At 38.2% G+C, this 17,212-nt stretch overlaps 1 protein-coding gene across 5 annotated transcripts in view; it reads left to right on the forward strand.

Annotated features, from left to right (window-relative positions):
• Window positions 1–17,212, forward strand: part of fcho2.S (FCH and mu domain containing endocytic adaptor 2 S homeolog) — a 71,072-nt gene that overhangs the window by 26,679 nt on the left and 27,181 nt on the right. For all 5 annotated transcript variants that reach the window (XM_041580495.1, XM_041580496.1, XM_018244413.2 and 2 more), the window contains exons 3-8: window positions 1,801–1,875; window positions 3,381–3,522; window positions 5,833–5,985; window positions 7,949–8,053; window positions 11,558–11,656; window positions 12,505–12,601. In XM_041580495.1, the coding sequence (XP_041436429.1) occupies window positions 1,801–1,875; window positions 3,381–3,522; window positions 5,833–5,985; window positions 7,949–8,053; window positions 11,558–11,656; window positions 12,505–12,601 (671 nt within the window). The remainder of the gene's footprint in view (window positions 1–1,800; window positions 1,876–3,380; window positions 3,523–5,832; window positions 5,986–7,948; window positions 8,054–11,557; window positions 11,657–12,504; window positions 12,602–17,212) is intronic.

Consider the following 17,212-nt stretch of genomic DNA (forward strand, 5'->3'; position numbering starts at 1 on the left):
TGCTTGCATTTCTGAGAAATTAAGTATCTCGTAGCACAGACATCCAAAAGAATAAATGTTGGATTTGGTGAAGTCCAGCCATGTTTGGCATTGTCAGCTGGTAGTAGTATGTGCATACCTTTCAACCGTTTTTAGATGGACAGTCCCTCTTTTGACAGCTCAACCCTAAGGGCAGGACTACATGGCCGATTCAGCCGCGATCCGACGCGCTGTGCAAAATTGCAGGCGTCACGTCAGATATGACGGAAATAAGGTAAGTAATTCAATTGTCGCATCGTGCCGCAGCATTGATGCGTCTGCATCCGACAGTCGTGTCGCATCAACAATGCGACACGATCAGACCCTGCCATTACTTACCTTGTTTCCGTCGCATCCGCCGTGACGCCTGTGATTTTGCACAGCGCGTCGGATCGCGACTGAATCGGCCATGTAGTCCTGCCCTCAGTCTCTTGTTTGTACTGGAAAGTCCCGTTTTTCTCTGCACTGAAGAGCCAGAAAAGGAAACAAAGCTTCTAACTTAATTGGCTTTTGGCAGAGAGACCAGAACAGCCACAGCTTCAGATAAGATACTTTTGTAACAATTTTGAGATAAGCGAATAAGTAATTGTAACAATATAAGATAATGGGTCTCTTGGGAGAAGTAAGACTCACAGCTTAAAGGGCAATTCACCTTCATTAGCTAAACTGTAATAACTGATGAAAAAAAAAACAGAAATATGTTCAAACTTTCATAACCTGCCAAATTTTGTAAAATACGCTGTAATTAGGTGGTGTGGCCACACAAATGGGCGTGGTCAAAAAAATTTCGCCTAACTTCCCGCAGCAACTTTTTTGTCCCTCTTTTTATTTCCAAAATATTTTGAGGTATGGTATGTGACACACAAAAGGGAAAAGCATAAAACATTGCTGCCTTTATATGTGTTGTGATTTTTGCTTTACTTTGACCTATTTGCTGTGTCCTATGTAATGGGACAACGATGGGCTTAGAAATAGCTGTGCCCATGTTGGAGAGACAGTCCAGTTGTGCCTTCCTCTGAGATAGTAGATTTGCGCAGTGGCAGTCGGGAATTTTAAAGCTGAACAGATGAGGTGTATGCCTGGGAACTATGCTTTATATGCAGGAAACTTTGGGCTTCCTATACCTCCTTGGCCCCTAGAATACACATTTTACCATTTAAAAGAAAAAAATGTATCCATCTTTAGTTACACAGTATTACGTTATTGGGGTTGAGATATGGATTGTAAGCTTTTGTGATCCCAAGTATTTAGTTCTAAACAAACTGCAGGCATCTTCAAGTGCAACAGGCCTTACAAATATTTGTTTAGATTTGCTGAAAAATAAGCACAATATAGTCCTGGTTACCTATGTAAAAACACAATCAGCATGTTTCATACTCTCAAAAATCATCCTTAGACTGTTGATACAGGTGAACGCAGGGGAATATACTTCAGAAAAAAATGACCATGAATCATGTTGTGTATGTATTATGCAGAATCTGTCTGCAACCAGATCAAGGTGGGCATATTGGATTATCATTTACATAAAGGTGTTTAATGTCCATCAGTCCTTCACCAGTGGAGCTTACAATCTTACACACCAGGTATGGTCAGTATGATTTTCTGTGAGTTTGGGAGGAAACCAGAGTAGCTAATGGGCATGTATTACTCCTGTACAAAGTCAGTGAGTGTAGAATTTTCTTTTTAAGTCTTGCATAATCTATTTGGTATTCATATACTGCATATTTTCTTGCCTTTCTTTAGGCACTGTTGTTTACATTTAGGCTTACGTTTGCTTTACAGGTCAACAATAGAAGAGGTGTATTCCCGATCAATGACCAAACTTGCCAAGTCTGCGAGCAATTATACACAGCTCGGGTATGTTTTCTTCATTACTTTCTGTGTAATATAACCCTTTAAAAAGGGAAGAGAGAGAAGACAGACTAGTGTATTCTATAAATTCACCTTTAAGAAGGAAGGGGACCTTTAAGAAGGAAGGGGATATAATTTACAAATAGCGGGAAAGTAGTAAACCCCCCACCCTCTTAGATACAATTCAAAGTGAAAATTATGTTAATGAACTTAATTAATTTAGGGGCCGATTCACAAAGGGTCGAATATCGAAGTCGAAGGATTTTAGCGCAAATAGTGCGATCGAACGATCGAAGGATTATTCCTTCGATCGAAGGATTATTCCTTCGATCGAACGATAAAATCCTTCGAATCGAACGATTTTAATCCAACGATCGAAGGAATATCCTTCGATCAAAAAAGTTAGCCAAGCCTATGGGGACCTTCCCCATAGGCTAACATTGAGTTCGGTAGCTTTTAGATGGCGAACTAGGCGGGCGAATTTTTTTCTTAAAGAGACAGTACTTTGACTATCGAATGGTCGAATGATTTTTAGTTCGAATAGTTCGATTCAAACTCGTAGTCGAAGGTCGTAGTAGCCCATTCGATGGTCGAAGTAGCCCAAAAAACACTTAGAAATTCAAAGTTTTTTTACTTCGAATCCTTCACTCGAAGTTAGTGAATCGGCCCCAAAGTGTTAATTATTATAGTGAACAAACAAGGATTTTACTGAGTGGTATGCTCAAATTCATTATTGACAGTTATTACCCTTACTGTCACAGTCCGTGACAGTAAGGGTAATAATTGATTGTTTACCCTACAATTCGATCAGTTAATAAATACTCAAACTGATTTCAGTTATCCACCAGACACCTGCTTTATATTAATATACTAAGTAATTCAGTTAAGTTAAAATTAAAAATATTGAGTGAAATGACAAAGTGCTGCTACTAAATTGATAACTATTCTAATAGGTTATCAATATGATAATTAAATTCATTATTCTAAAGTGCTAGTGCAATAATTAATAATTAGAAGATGAATTAATTAGTTGTAAAAATAATTTTTTAAAAATATAAATCCCAGACGATCATTTAAATGGAAAGAAAAGGAAATTGTAAAGAGGTGGAGAGACCCCAAAAACTTCTATGAGATGATTTTCTAGGCCCTAAGACTCCACACGGGGAGAAAGTCAAACACTGGGGACTGTGGTCTCGATTGTAACATTATCTGTCTCAATTGTAAGAGGCTAAACTAATCTATAAAACCACAGATCCTTCAGTGTCATGGAGAGAAAGAAGAATTAAGAAGAAAAAGGTTATAAATGTGGTCCTTGGGAGGCTGAACAGCGGTCAAAAATAAATTAAATCCAAACCGATTAAAATAAAAGAATCGGTATAGCAAAGAGTTTGAAATCAAAAATTATAGTTTAGACGGCTCTGCCGACGCGTTTCGCTTAATAGCTTTATCAAGGCAATTGTAATATAACCCTGTTAATATTTTGGACAAAAGTAATTTCTGTTTTACTCCAGGACATTTGGGCTGGTCTGGGATGTTTTCAAAACGTCAACAGAAAAATTGGCTGGGTGTCACCTTGAACTTGTTAAAAAACTACAAGATCTCATTAAAGAAGTTCAGAAATATGGGGAAGAGCAGCTTAAAGCTCATAAAAAGGTCAGTATTGCTTTAATATCTGTTCTGAGCTAGACTGTATGCGTTGGAAAACATTCATTAACCCTTAAATAGAAATGAGCAGTAAACCTTAATTTTGGCTAAAATGGTAAATATTCAAACTGCATATTTTTCCAGTGACATGACTACCAAGCTACTACATTTTTCAGTACAATGGAAAGCTCTAATCCCAAAAATGAGAAGTAGGAAGGTGTCGTCTATTATTTTTAAATGTTTTTAATCTTCACTTAAAGGAAAACTATACCCCAAATAATGTAGGTTTCTATTAAAATATATTGTATAAAACAGCTCATATAAAACCATGCTTCATCTAAATTAACCATTTTCATAAAAAAAAAATTTTTAAATTCTAAAAGAAAATTGCCATTTTAAGAACTAAGTGGATCCTATGATTCACATGACACACAAGCAAACCATACATGTGAGGTCACATGATCTCTGAGGCAGCACAGAGAATATCATAAAATGGGAAAAGATGTAAAAGACCAATAGTTACTTAAATACATATTCCAATTTGGTAAGATTCTTATATGATCTAAACTATCTGTTGCTCAAGTATTCATTTGTGGGGTATAGTTTTTCTTTAAAGCTCATGTTACCCAGGAATATGATTAAATCTATTTTCAGACTGAGGCATTAGAATCAGTAGTGAGAAGGTGATACATGTCTGTGTATTGTTGGGACCACAGACCGTACTGGCCACTTCTCATTAGTATGATCTGGAAGTATGAATCTGTTTGTCAGTGCTGATGTCCCAAAGACTTATCACAGTTTCACACCTGTTTTCTTTTCAGTTCTGTGGAAGGGAGTTGAATTTTTGCAAACAAAAATAGATACCTGTATTAAAGGGATATTGTCATGGAAAAACATTTTTTCCCCCAAATGCATCCGTTAATATTTCTGCTTCAGCAGAATTCTGCACTGAAATCTGTTTCTCAAAAGAGCAAACTGATTTTTTTATATTTAATTTTTAAATCTGACCTGGGGCTAGGCATATTGTCAGTTTCCCAGCTGCCCCCAGTCATGTGAATTGTGCTCCTTTCCCCCCAGCAACCAGAACAATGGGAAGGTAACCAGATAACAGCTTCCTGATACAAGATAACAGCTCCCAGGTAGATCTAAGAACAGCACTCAATAGTAAAAAGCCAAGTCCCATTGAGACACATTCAGTTACATTGAGTAGGAGAAACAACAGCCTGCCAGAAAGCAGTTCCATCCTAAAGTGCTGGCTCTTTCTGAAAACACGTGACCAGGCAAAATGACCTGAGATGGCTGCCTACACAACAATATTATAAATTTAAAAAAATACACTTGCTGGTTCAATTTTACATGTTAGAATGATTTTTTTGCTGTGTAAACAGTGTAATTTAGAAATAAAAACTACACCATAAAAATCATGACAGAATCCCTTTAAACCACCAAAATGCCCATGGTATCCATTCAACAAGCTTGGTCCTTCTGCTGTAAGAGGATACCCACTGAAATGCCAGCCATTACTGGAAAATAGTGATGGATGTGTGCAAATACTTTTCTTATTTGTGTTCTGGCAACAAGAATATTAAGCATCAGAGCATGTCTTGTTTTAGCTGACTCAGAGCTGGAGTTCCAAAATAAATATAATTTTCCCTCTTGTGGGTGAATGAGATTGTTTATGGGTGGTGTCAAGCTGTAGGCAACAAGAATATTAAGCACAGAGAGTTTTAGAATGGGGTGTACTATTTTTTTTTCCAAAACAAAAAAAATGGTTAAAGTGCTGTTCCCAGCTTAATAAATTTGGATGGGCTGCATTAGGGGACTGGACAACCACTAATTGCTCAGAAGGAAGTAGTGGAAGGGCATTAATTATAGTACAAAGGGCAGTATGTGCATCCTCAACCTCTTACTTTCTATTAGTGTCTGCAGCTGTTCTGATGTTGTTGTATTACATGTCTCAATAGCATTTTGCATTTAATAACATTTGCTTGCAAGGCAGCAGCAGGTTGCATGCTAGTGACCTGTGGTTTTACCTATTTGAAATATTGCTAAAAACAGTGACTTGAGTATCAGGATGATGGCGAAATGAAGAATAGTGACCCTGAGACTACTTTTGTCAGGGGCCAGCAAATGTCCAGAGTATGTTTATTCAAAGGACCTATAGTTTTATTTTTGCTGCTGTGTTTACTAACATTGTAGAAATCTTTTTCCCAAGCTTGAGGTGTAATGTTACTTACAGATAAGGTAATCTTCCAATAGTTTTGCATTTTGCCTTCGAATTTCAAAAGACTAAACAAATGCCATATTTGTATTTCACAGACAAAAGAGGAAGTATCTGGAACCTTAGAGGCCGTGCAAAACATCCAGAGTATTACACAAGCTCTGCAGAAAGCCAAGGATCTTTATAATGCAAAGTGCTTAGAGCAAGAGAAGTTAAAAAAGGAGGGGGCAGCAGCAAAAGAAATAGAAAAGGTAATTTTTATCACCGTTGTATCCTACATTGCTTTAATGGAGTAACTTAGAAACAACATGGAACGGTGGATGTGAAAATCCTACTCCTAAGCTTGCTCATAACCCCGAGACCTTAAATGACTAGTCAAAATGTCCTGTAGTGCAGACTGGAATGCTGCTGATTAATAACATCTGTAAGGAACTTGGAGGAATTCAGTGGTGTACATATAATGCTCACAGTACATTGTGGATTCTATAGTCTACTTGTCTGTCTGCATGCTGTTTATTTTACTTTGCTCAGTACAGGTATGGGACCAAGCCAGAATGATTCGGGCTTGGAGTTTTCCCAATAAGGGATCTTTCTGTAGTTTGAATCTCCATACATTAAAGGAGAACCAAACCCTTAATTATAAAATCCCGTACCCTACATAGACCCCCCTCCCTGCTCTCCCCCTCCCAGCCTAGGTGTTACCCCCAGTAAATGCCCCTACCTCTTTACTTACCCCTTGGTGCAGATTCTGTGCAGCAGCGTTCGGTAATCTTTGGGAAGAGAGCAGCTTATCGGCGCATGTGCAGTTGGAGCAATCTTTCGATTCAAGACAACTGCGCATGCACCGAAAGTGACGAAAATTGCCAAAGCGCCGGAAGAAGACCCCAAGATTACTGAAGAGAAGAAGATGGTGCCCTTGAACTCCGCTGCACAATCTACACCAAGGGGTAAGTAAAGAGGTAGGGGCATTTACCAGGAGTAGCAGCTAGACTGGGGGGAGCAGGGAGGGTAGTTGATTAGGGGTTTTTATAATGAATGGTTCAGTTCTCCTTTAAAGGAATTGTACAGTGTAAAAATAAAAACTGGGTAAATAGACAGGCTGTGCAAAATAAAAAATGTTTCTAATATAGTTAGTTTGCCAAAAAATGTAATGTATAAAGGCTGGAGTGATTTGATGTATAACATGTCTGTCTGAACACTACTTCCTGCTTTTCAGCTCTCTTGGTTTACACTGACTGGTTACCCTGGCTACCAGGCAGTAACCAATCAGAGACTTGAGGGGGGGGCACATGGGTCATTTCTGTTGCTTTTGAATCTGAGCTGAATGCTGAGGATCAATTGCAAACTCACTGAACAGAAATGTACCATGTGGCCCCCCTTCAAGTCGCTGACTAACTCCGATTTATAGAGCTGAAAAGCAGGAAGTTGGATTCTGGCTGTTTTATTAGACATCTGTTCAGTCCAGCCTTTATACATTACATATTTGACTAACTAACTATATTAGAAACATTTTTTAATTTGCACAGCCTATCTATTAACACAGTTTTTATTTTCACACTGAACTGTTCCTTTAAAGGGGTTGTTCGTGTTTAAATTAACTTTTAATATGATATAGAGACTGACATTCTGAGCGTTTTGTAGGTTTGTAATCTTTTATTATTTATAGTTATTGAGCTATTTAGATTTTTATTCCGCATCTCTCCACTTTGCAAACTGCACTGATTTATGCACTGAAAGCTGAAAAGAGTCAGAAGAAGAAGGCATATAATTCACTATAAAAATAAAGGCCAATTGAAAAGTTGCTTAGAATTAGCCATTCTATAACATACTAATGGGGGAAATGTAATATTGTTTCATCCCCTGCCTGGCATAGTATTAGCAGCAAAAACCCTGGAGAGAGCCAGAGAACCAATGTGTCAGTTTAAAGCTTACATTAATTGCAAGGTTAAGATTTGTTTCTCAAGAAATGTAGGGATATTAAACTTGTGGCCCTTGGACTGTAATAAAGCTTTTATGTCTGAAGCATGAGGTCACAAATTTGAGACTCTTGCACTAGGATGGCTTTTTGTTTCAAGTGCTGCATTCCCTTGTATGTATGTATGTATGTATGTATGTATGTATGTATGTGTGTGTGTTTGGGAAGTTGCTTTCAAGCACCACAGTCTTTCTACGAAATTCTATTCGTGTCATATCTGTACATTTATTTCATTTTAGGCAGCTGTCAAAACGAAAAAAGCAACAGAAAGCTATAAACTCTGTGTCGAAAAATATGCTGCTGCTAAACAGGATTTTGAGCAGAAGATGGCAGAAACAGCCCAGGTGAGTCCTGTATAAAGCCCTTGTCTCTGTCCCTTTGGAACCTTGACAGTGTCCAGTGCATCTGGTCTTCCATAACCATATAGATGCAACACTAAGAATCTTGAACATCACCTCTTTGATCATTTCCACTGAAATGGCAGAGACAAGAAATGGCAGACCTAGTGGCTACCAGAACTCCTAGAATGTAGCTGACTAAAATCCTGATGATGATAATAATAATAATAATGAAGTCACTATTTTTATGAAACAGCTCCTGCACCAGTAACCTTAAAGGGCACCTATCACAGCCAAAATCAAACACATATTAACAATCTGACCAAGTGTCCAGCTCACAGGCCACTCAGTTGGAGCTGACTTCTGTTAAAGTGCAGGGACCAGACTACAGTACAGAGTACATTGAGTGCTGTTTTTAGATCTACCAGGGAGCTCTTATCTTGTGTCAGGGAGCTGCTATCTCGTTACCTTCCCATTTTTCTGTTGTTAGGCTGATGGGGGGGGGGGTGATATCACTCCAACTTGCAGTACAGCAGTAAAGAGTGACTAAAGTTTATCAGAGCACAAGTCACATGACTGAGGGCAGCTGGGAAACTGACAATATGTCTATCCCTATGTCAGATTTCAAAATTAAATATAAAAAAAATCAGTTTGCTCTTTTTAAAAATGGATTTCAGTGCAGAATTCTGCTGGAGTAGCCCTATTAACTGATGCGTTTTGAAAAAAAACATGTTTTCCCATGACAGTATCCCTTTAAAGGAAAACTATACCCCCAGAACAATGTAGGTCTCTACAAAAATATATTGCATAAAACAACTCATATGGAAGACCCTGCTTCATGTAAATGAACCATATTTGTAATAATATACTTTTCTAGTAGTATTTGCTATTGGGTAATCAAAAATAGAAAATTGCCATTTAAAAAATGAGGGCCGCCCCCTGGGATTTTACGATTCACTGTGCTCACAAACATACCAAACAAACTATACATGTTAGGTCACATGAGCCAATTAACAGACAGAGTTCTGTCTTTTGCTTCCACACTTCCTGATACAGTTAGAGCTGCAGTATTTCTGGTCAGGTCATCTCTGAGGCTGCACACAGACCATCACAAATGGTGGTTCAACGCAAGAAATGTAGAAGGACAATATTTACTTAAGTATATATACCAATTTGGCAAGTTTCTTTAATATGCCACTTAATATGAAATAAACTACCGGTATCTGTTGCTTAAGTATTCATTTTGAGGGTATAGTTTTCCGTTTAAATTTATGCAAGTGAGTGAATCAAAGTCATTGTGGCAAGCCTATCTTTGAGCAGTGCTGGTTATATTGTTTTATAATGATGTTTTTCCAACCACTGTCCACACATTGCTTCTCTGCATAAAATCCTTCAAAGACGCAAGGCCAGTTTAGAAGGGTAGGAAGCAAAAGACAGAACTCTTTCTTTTAAATGGCTCACATGACCTAACATGTTTGGTTTGTTTGTGTGCACAGTGAATCGTACAATCCCAGGGGCTGGCCCTTATTTTTTAAAATGGCAATTTTCTATTTAGAATTACCCAATGGCATATACTAGTAAAAAAAGGATATTATTATGCAAATGGTTATTTTAAATGAAGCAGGGTTTTACATATGAGCTGTCTCATGCAATATCTTTTTATAGAGACCTACATTGTTCGGGAGGTAAAGGTAAAGTTTTCCTTTCAGAATTGTGTGGCCACTGGAGGACACTTGTCACTGGAATCTTGGACTCCTAAGCTCCCAATAACTGACTGTTTATAGGAAAATATTTGGAAGTTGCTGTAAATTAATTTCTCTTGTTCTAGTGCTTTGTTCTCAGGGTTAGTGTGTTTTCAGTAAAGTAGATTGCAGGCATGGTGCTGCAGGATGCTCTTGGCATATTTGCTGAACACACACATTTTGCTGTTCCACTCCTCACATGTTTCCTGTACAGCTTTCCTGTTTGCCTTTTTTTCTAACTGGGTGCCTATACTTTGAACTGTGTGCAGCTGTGTTACTTGACAAATCTGGAAAAGTCACTTAAAGATGTCCTAAGTGCAACAAATACAGCATGTCATTGTGTTTTTTGTTTGTTAAAGTGACACTGTCATGAGAAATTTTTTCAAAATGCATCAGTTGTCTCCTGGCATCTAACATTTAGGCTAAGGTCACACTGAGCGATAAGTCGCCCGCATTTTTAAAAGCAAATCCTGGCGACAAGTCGTTCGTTTTGTCGACACATCAAGATGCAAATCACAAGCTAATATGTACACAGCACGATTTGAGATCGCCTGTAGCTTTAAAACGCGCAGACCCTTTTTGGAGCGATAGCTGAGAAATAACATGTACATAGAGAAGCACAGAAATCTCCAACAAACACACACAAGGAATAGTAGCCGCGATAACATGGAATTTTTTGCGCTGACGTCAAGACGCTACGTAACAACGATAGAGAGGCCGCACCAGTACGGACAAACAGCGCATGGACGTAGCGCACAGCACTATGGGATGATAATCGCTTTCTGGTAAAAGTCGCTCTAAACTTTCCTTCTGCACAAAGGCGATCGCCTTGTCGTCGCGACTTTCTTTTAAAAATCGCGGGCGACTTATCGCCCAGTGTGACCTTAGACTTAGGGAGTAGAATCTCTGCTTGCAGGATGCCATTTACTTTTTGTTCTGATTGGTTGTCAGATGCTGAAGCACTTATAAGCTTTATGCTGTATATATGTATTGTATACCGAACCCCTCAATGAGAGTGAGCAAACTCCATAAAATCCTGTAAGGAAACAGGGGCTGTTATGTGCTATTTACAGATATTCCATATAAAAACACGAGGCCGAAGGCCGAGTGTTTTTATACAGGTCATGCAACTCCGAGGTAACTTCTAATATCCTCATATTTTGCAACTGGGGGTACTTTATTTATTATAATACACATGTTTTAGGGAGTCATGTGACAGAAATCACATCAGAACTCACCGTTTATAACTGATGACATCAGAACTCACCGTTTATAAGGATATAATTTACAAGATATTCATGGCTTTTGTGTATTATATGAACATATAGGACCATGCGCTCAATTCATAGGAAGTTAGTAAGAAAATGAAAAAAGAAACGGTGGAGCTGTCCCAAAACTGACTACCTATTATTTTCTTTCCCTGGGACACCACAAAGCAAGGCAAGCAAGGGTTACCGGGACTGTGGTCTCGTTATTTAACTATTTCTGTCCTGGTTTGAGATTAGACTATTCTAAAAAAAAAACACAAATCGTCAGGCCCCATAGAAAATGAGATAACAGAGAGGAGATATTAGATTATGAATTGCACAGGCAGGTTAGAACCACGCCAACCTTTCGTGACCAAATCCAGACAAATACTGATAAAAAAATTGCTGTTAAGCGTGACAAGGTATAACCAATTGTGAGCAATGAAACGTGTTTTCAATGATATCATTACAATTGACTGTTTGCAAGAACACTTAGTAAACATTTGATTTGGCTTTAACAGAAATTCCAGGATATTGAAGAAGCTCATCTCATCCGTGTAAAAGAAATCATTGAGTCTTTCTCCCATTCCATCAATGAAGTCCATATCCAGATTGGTCAGGTAAGCTTGTTTTTTTTTTTTTTTTTGATTTTTTTTGTAAATTAATTAATGCTAACCCAGCAACTGTGCAAACAGTTTCTCATATCTAACCTTACTCAATTACTGAATTTTATGTGTGTGTGTATGTATATATATATATATATATATATATATATATATAATACACAAAAGCCATGAATATCTTGTAAATTATATCCTTATAAACGGTGAGCTCTGATGTCATCAGTTATAAACGGTGAGTTCTGATGTCATTTCAGTCACATGACTTGTGTCTGAAACTTGTGTATTATAATAAATAAAGTACCCCCAGTTGTAAAATATGAGGATATTAGAAGTTACCTCGGAGTTCCATGACCTGTATAAAAACACTCGGCCTTCGGCCTCGTGTTTTTATATGGTCATGAAATTCCTCAGTAACTTATAATATCCTTATATTTTACAAGAGGGGGTACTTTATTCACTATATAATCACAGGACTATCTTATTTCAGTCCTTCTGAAGTGGTGTCAGTGAGAGCTTATCTTGATTCCTGCCTATTGTTCAATTGACAGGCTCAGCAGACAAGGCTCTATTTGTTTTACTTTCTACTAAGGCTCTATTTATATTACAGCAGCTTGTAGGAGGGAAGGGTAATGACATCACTCCAACTTGCAGTGCAGCAGTAAAGTGTGACTGAAGTTTATCAGAGCACAAGTCACATGACCTGAGGGCAGCTGGGAAATGTCAAAATGTCTAGCCCCATAGCAAATTTTAAAATTAGATATAAAAAAATGGAATGGAATAATTCAGGTATAATAGGTACATTCAGGTATATGTGTGCATGTTCCAGTATCTGTTTTTTCATTCAGGTTCATGAAGACTTAATAAACAACATGGCAAACATCACCGTGGATAGCCTATTACAGAAGTTTGCAGAGTCTAAAGGAACTGGGAAGGAAAGGCCAGGTGAGTGTATGCAGTAATACTCATGCAGTTGATTTCACTACTTCCAAGGGGGTTGGTTGGCTTCTGTATTTTTTTGTATGTTCTGATTTGTCGTTTCCAGCCCCATGCCACTACCCGCATTCCTGTTATTTTAATTAAAAGATTAGCAAACTCAAATCATTACCACACATGCAGTTAAGTCCCTTTTTAATTATGTGTATTAAATGACAAGGGATCACAACCTGTTTTCCTTAGAAAACTTTAATTAAAAAAAAAAATAAACTCTACTTAGGAGTAAATTCAGTTTAAGTTTTAAAACAGGTACTTGTTGCACCGAAGATGCCATCACCATAAAGATATATAGGTATGGGGTCTGTTATCTAGAAACCCATTATTCAGAAACCTCCGAATTACAGGAAGGAGGCACAGCAATCTTACTGGGTTTAATCAACGCTTATGCTTATGGCATGGAGATCCAAATTACAGAAAGATCCCCTATCTAGAAAACCCCAAGTCCAAAGAATTCTGGATAACAGGTCCCATACCAGTTTGTGTGTCTCTATATATATATATAAAAATGAAAAAAGGAACCTTTAGCTCTAACGTAGACAGCAATATTTCAAGACCTTGTTTAGTCTTTGTTTTACATTTTTTGTTTTGCAGCATTCAGGCTTGTAATTGCTAGTTGCTAGGGCTTCATTACTCCAGCAACCAGGCAGCTATTTGCAAGTCCAAGTGAAAGTTAAATAGAAGAGGTCCTGAAAAGAAAGATAATCTATTAGACATAATAGAATAATAACAAAAATGTTATTCTAGCACCCGCATTTGCTTTAATTTGTTTCCTCTGTAGTTATGCCACTGAGTATGGCAGCACTCACAAGCAAAGTAACCTGGGCCAGAGCATTTGGAAGAAGAGCACTGGCCCAGTGATTCTACCTTTTTATTCTTCTTTTTTTGAATCACAAAGGCAATTATAGTAGAAGCTCTTCCTATTTCTGCTCCTACCTGTCTATCCAGCTGGTCTGGGCAAGTCCTGATTTAACAAAGTGGTAGATAACTGCATGGGACTATGGGACTGTAATATAAGCAGTGCTGGGTATGTGTTGGTTGATGGTTGGTTCTCTTGTAACTATTTTAGTCTGTCAGCTGGCACAGTTTTGGCTGTAGTTGTTTGTTTGCTAATTTCACTGTGCTGTACACTGTGCACTGTTTTCTTCACCTTCGTTTTAATTTCCCCGACTTATGTTGCACCATACTTAATTCTTTCCAGTACCCTCCTGCTCAGCTCTCTGTCTCTGCATACACTTTACTTGGGCGGAATATAATACGTTTTAACAAAGTGAACAGGGAGTCAAATGGGTTACTATATGGGCAACACAGCTCCAAACATTCTCAGCCAGCTTTTGTGTGCTTAGAATAGAGGTATAAGTATCCGGAAACCCTTTATCCAGAAAGCTCCGAATTACGGAAAGGCCGTCTCCAATAGACTCCATTTTATCCAAATAATCCAAATATTTAAAAATAAGTTGCATTTTCTCTGTAACAATAAAATAGTAACTTGTACTTTATCTAAACTAAGATATAATTAATCTGTATTGGAAGCAAACCTATTGGGGTTATTTAGGGGCAGATTTATCAAGTACAAGAGAAGGGTTGTGGGTGCACTCCTAAGGCCATATAAAAACATATTTAAATACAATAATCCCCTGTCTGAAAAAAGAAAAACAGGGTTTTTTGTTACAAAGTTATGATCATAAAATTGGTAAGCCGCCATACCACGTCAAGGTAAACCTTGGCGGCTCACCAGTACTTCAACCATCAAATAAGATACTTCGACTTCGAATTCGATTAGAAGTAAAATACTTTGAATATTCAACCATTCGATAATCGAAGTACTGTCTCTTTAAAAAAAAAACTTCGTCTTATGGGGACCTTCTAGAGCAGTTTTTTAAGTTTTTGGAAGTCGAATTAAAATCGTTCGGTCGCTGAAATCCTTTGAAACGTTCGGTCCAAAGGATTTAATCGTTTGATCGAACGATTTTAATTCGACTGCAGGATACCCAAATTCCCTGAAAAAAACGTTGACTTCGATATTCGAAGTCAAAGAATTTAAATTTGATGGTCGAATTTCGAAGTATTTTTACTTCGAAATTCGACCCTTGATAAATCTAGTCTATTTTCTAGTAGACTTAAGGTATGAAGATCCAAATTACAGACAGATCAGTTATATGGAAAACTTCAGATTCCAAGCACTCTGGATAACAGGTCCCATACCTGTACAAGGATACCTGTATCATACACTACGTATCGCAAAGTATCTGGTCACTATGTCTAAAATTACGTCCTCAGGTGGAAAGGAGTTTCCAATTGTACCTGAAAACATTGTCCGGACAAGAACAATTTTGTATGGGGTTTTATGGGCCATTAGAGACAAACAGTGTACAGTGCCAAGTGCTGTAAAAAAACACTACCTGCATGAATGCATAATGGACACAGTAAAGTTGCAGAGGAGGAATAATGATCTCTACTTAGAGTACCATCAGTGCGTCAGGGGAGGGAGATCTACGGCCTGGGGGAGAGCTGGTGAGGATCGGGTCTGGGCCGTCTGACCCTGGCTCTAGAACAGAGCCGTCCATACAGAATGGGTTTGCTGAGATGGGATTGGAAAAGCGACTCCTGCACAATGGCTTGGCTTCAACCCAACTTAGCCCCTGTGGGATGAATAGAAATGATTGTGAGCACTGCCTAACCTGACGCTTTTATGGCTGAATGGAAGCAAATTCACCAACACTGTGCCAAAATCTAGTGGAAAGCCTTCCCAGAAGGGGAGGGGGGCAACTTCATATTAATCCCCATTCATATTAATCATTTTGCAATTTGATGTTGGGCAGACAGGTGTCGGGATAATTTTGGACAGATAGGAATGTTTGATGAACTGTATAAATCATGTATTTTATATTTTATGCTGCTTTATATTACTTCACCAGGTATGCCCATGTAATGTATAGTCACTGTACAGAAACTTGTGCCTTGTTTGCACATAATATTCGGAAGGGTTTTATTTTTTTTTACAGTGAGAGATGTGAAGATGTGGAATTCTCTCCCTGAATCAGTTGTACAGGCTGATACATTAGATAACTTTAAGAAGGGGTTGGATGGCTTTTTAGTGAGGGAATACAGGGTTATGGGAGATAGCTCATAGTACAATGTATTTTCTTTTTTTTTTTTTTCTTTTTTTGCCTTCCTCTGGATCAACTGGCAGGTAGGTTAAAATAGAGTTAAAAAGTTGAACTTGATGGATGTGTGTCTTTTTTTACCCTAACTTACTATGTTACTATAACACATTGCTAGGGCTTAAGCCAAAGCACAATCCCAACCTACAGTGGATAAAGTTTAAATAGAGAAAGTGAGTGCTTTGTTTACTCACAAGATTGACCCTCACTGACCCACCCTGATGACTGGAGCACTTAGAGCAATCATCTGTTTTGACCGCAGAATTAATTGAGGCTAAAACATTTCGAATTCCACTCATATCAAGCTGTTCATTAGGACTTGCTCTCTTGCTTTAGGACTGTCAAAAAAGATCAGCCATCCCCACGGTGAGACAGCATAGAGATGGCTGGCACACTGTATTCTGAGGGAGAGGTTGAATAAACTTTTCCAAGGAAATGATTTAAAAGTGACATTGGCAGGAGGGGGTCGCGGTGCGCTCTGATGTCCAGCTGGGCTTTCAACCGGCACCGTGCCAGGCACGCAAAGCCTTGCCAGCACTTACTGGCATGGGAAGTATATGCATCTAATGTGAGAGCAGACACACACTGAGAGGGAAACAGCACTTGCACAAAGTACCTACTCAGGGTGCAGGGCCGCCAAGAGTTCTCTCATCATCATCATCAGATAGTACCAGTACACTCACATTAATAAGACCACAGAAGTGGGGAGCTCTCAGAGCTAATGAATATTAACCCTTTTGCATATAGTTTCAATTTTTGTTAAAGGAAAACTATACCCCCAAAATGAATACTTGAGCAACAGATCGTTAAAATCAAATGAAGTGGCATATTAAAGAATCTTATTAAACTGGTACATATATTTAAGTAAATATTGCTCTTTTACATCTCTTGCCTTGAGCCACCATTTCCTGATGGTCTGTGTGCTGCCTCAGAGATCACCTGACCAGAAATACTGCAACACTGTAACAGGAAGAAGGGTAGGAAGCAAAAGACTGTGTTAATTGGCTCATGTGACCTAACAAGTAGGGTTTGTTTGTGTGCACCGTGAATTCTACGATCCCAGAGGGAGGCCCTTATTTTTTAAAATGGCAATTATCTATTTATGATTACCCAATGGCACATACTACTAAAAACCATATATTTTTATGAAAAGGTTTTATTTACATGAAGCAGGGTTTTACACATGAGCTGTTTTAAGCAATATCTTTTTTTATAGTGACCTACATTGTTTGGGAAGTATAGTTTTTCTTTAATTATTCAGCTTGTTTAAGTTTTCAGTTACATTTGTTTTCTTCAATATTAGATAGGCAGCAGGGATACCAGCCTAGGACGCAGGTATTTTGGTTTCTTTCTGTGATTTTATGTGCCATCATTTATTTGGTTTATAGGGGTAATACCT

The sequence above is a fragment of the Xenopus laevis genome, chromosome 1S, assembly GCF_017654675.1.
Source record: "Xenopus laevis strain J_2021 chromosome 1S, Xenopus_laevis_v10.1, whole genome shotgun sequence".
In the NCBI taxonomy this organism is placed as follows: Eukaryota; Metazoa; Chordata; class Amphibia; order Anura; family Pipidae; genus Xenopus; species Xenopus laevis.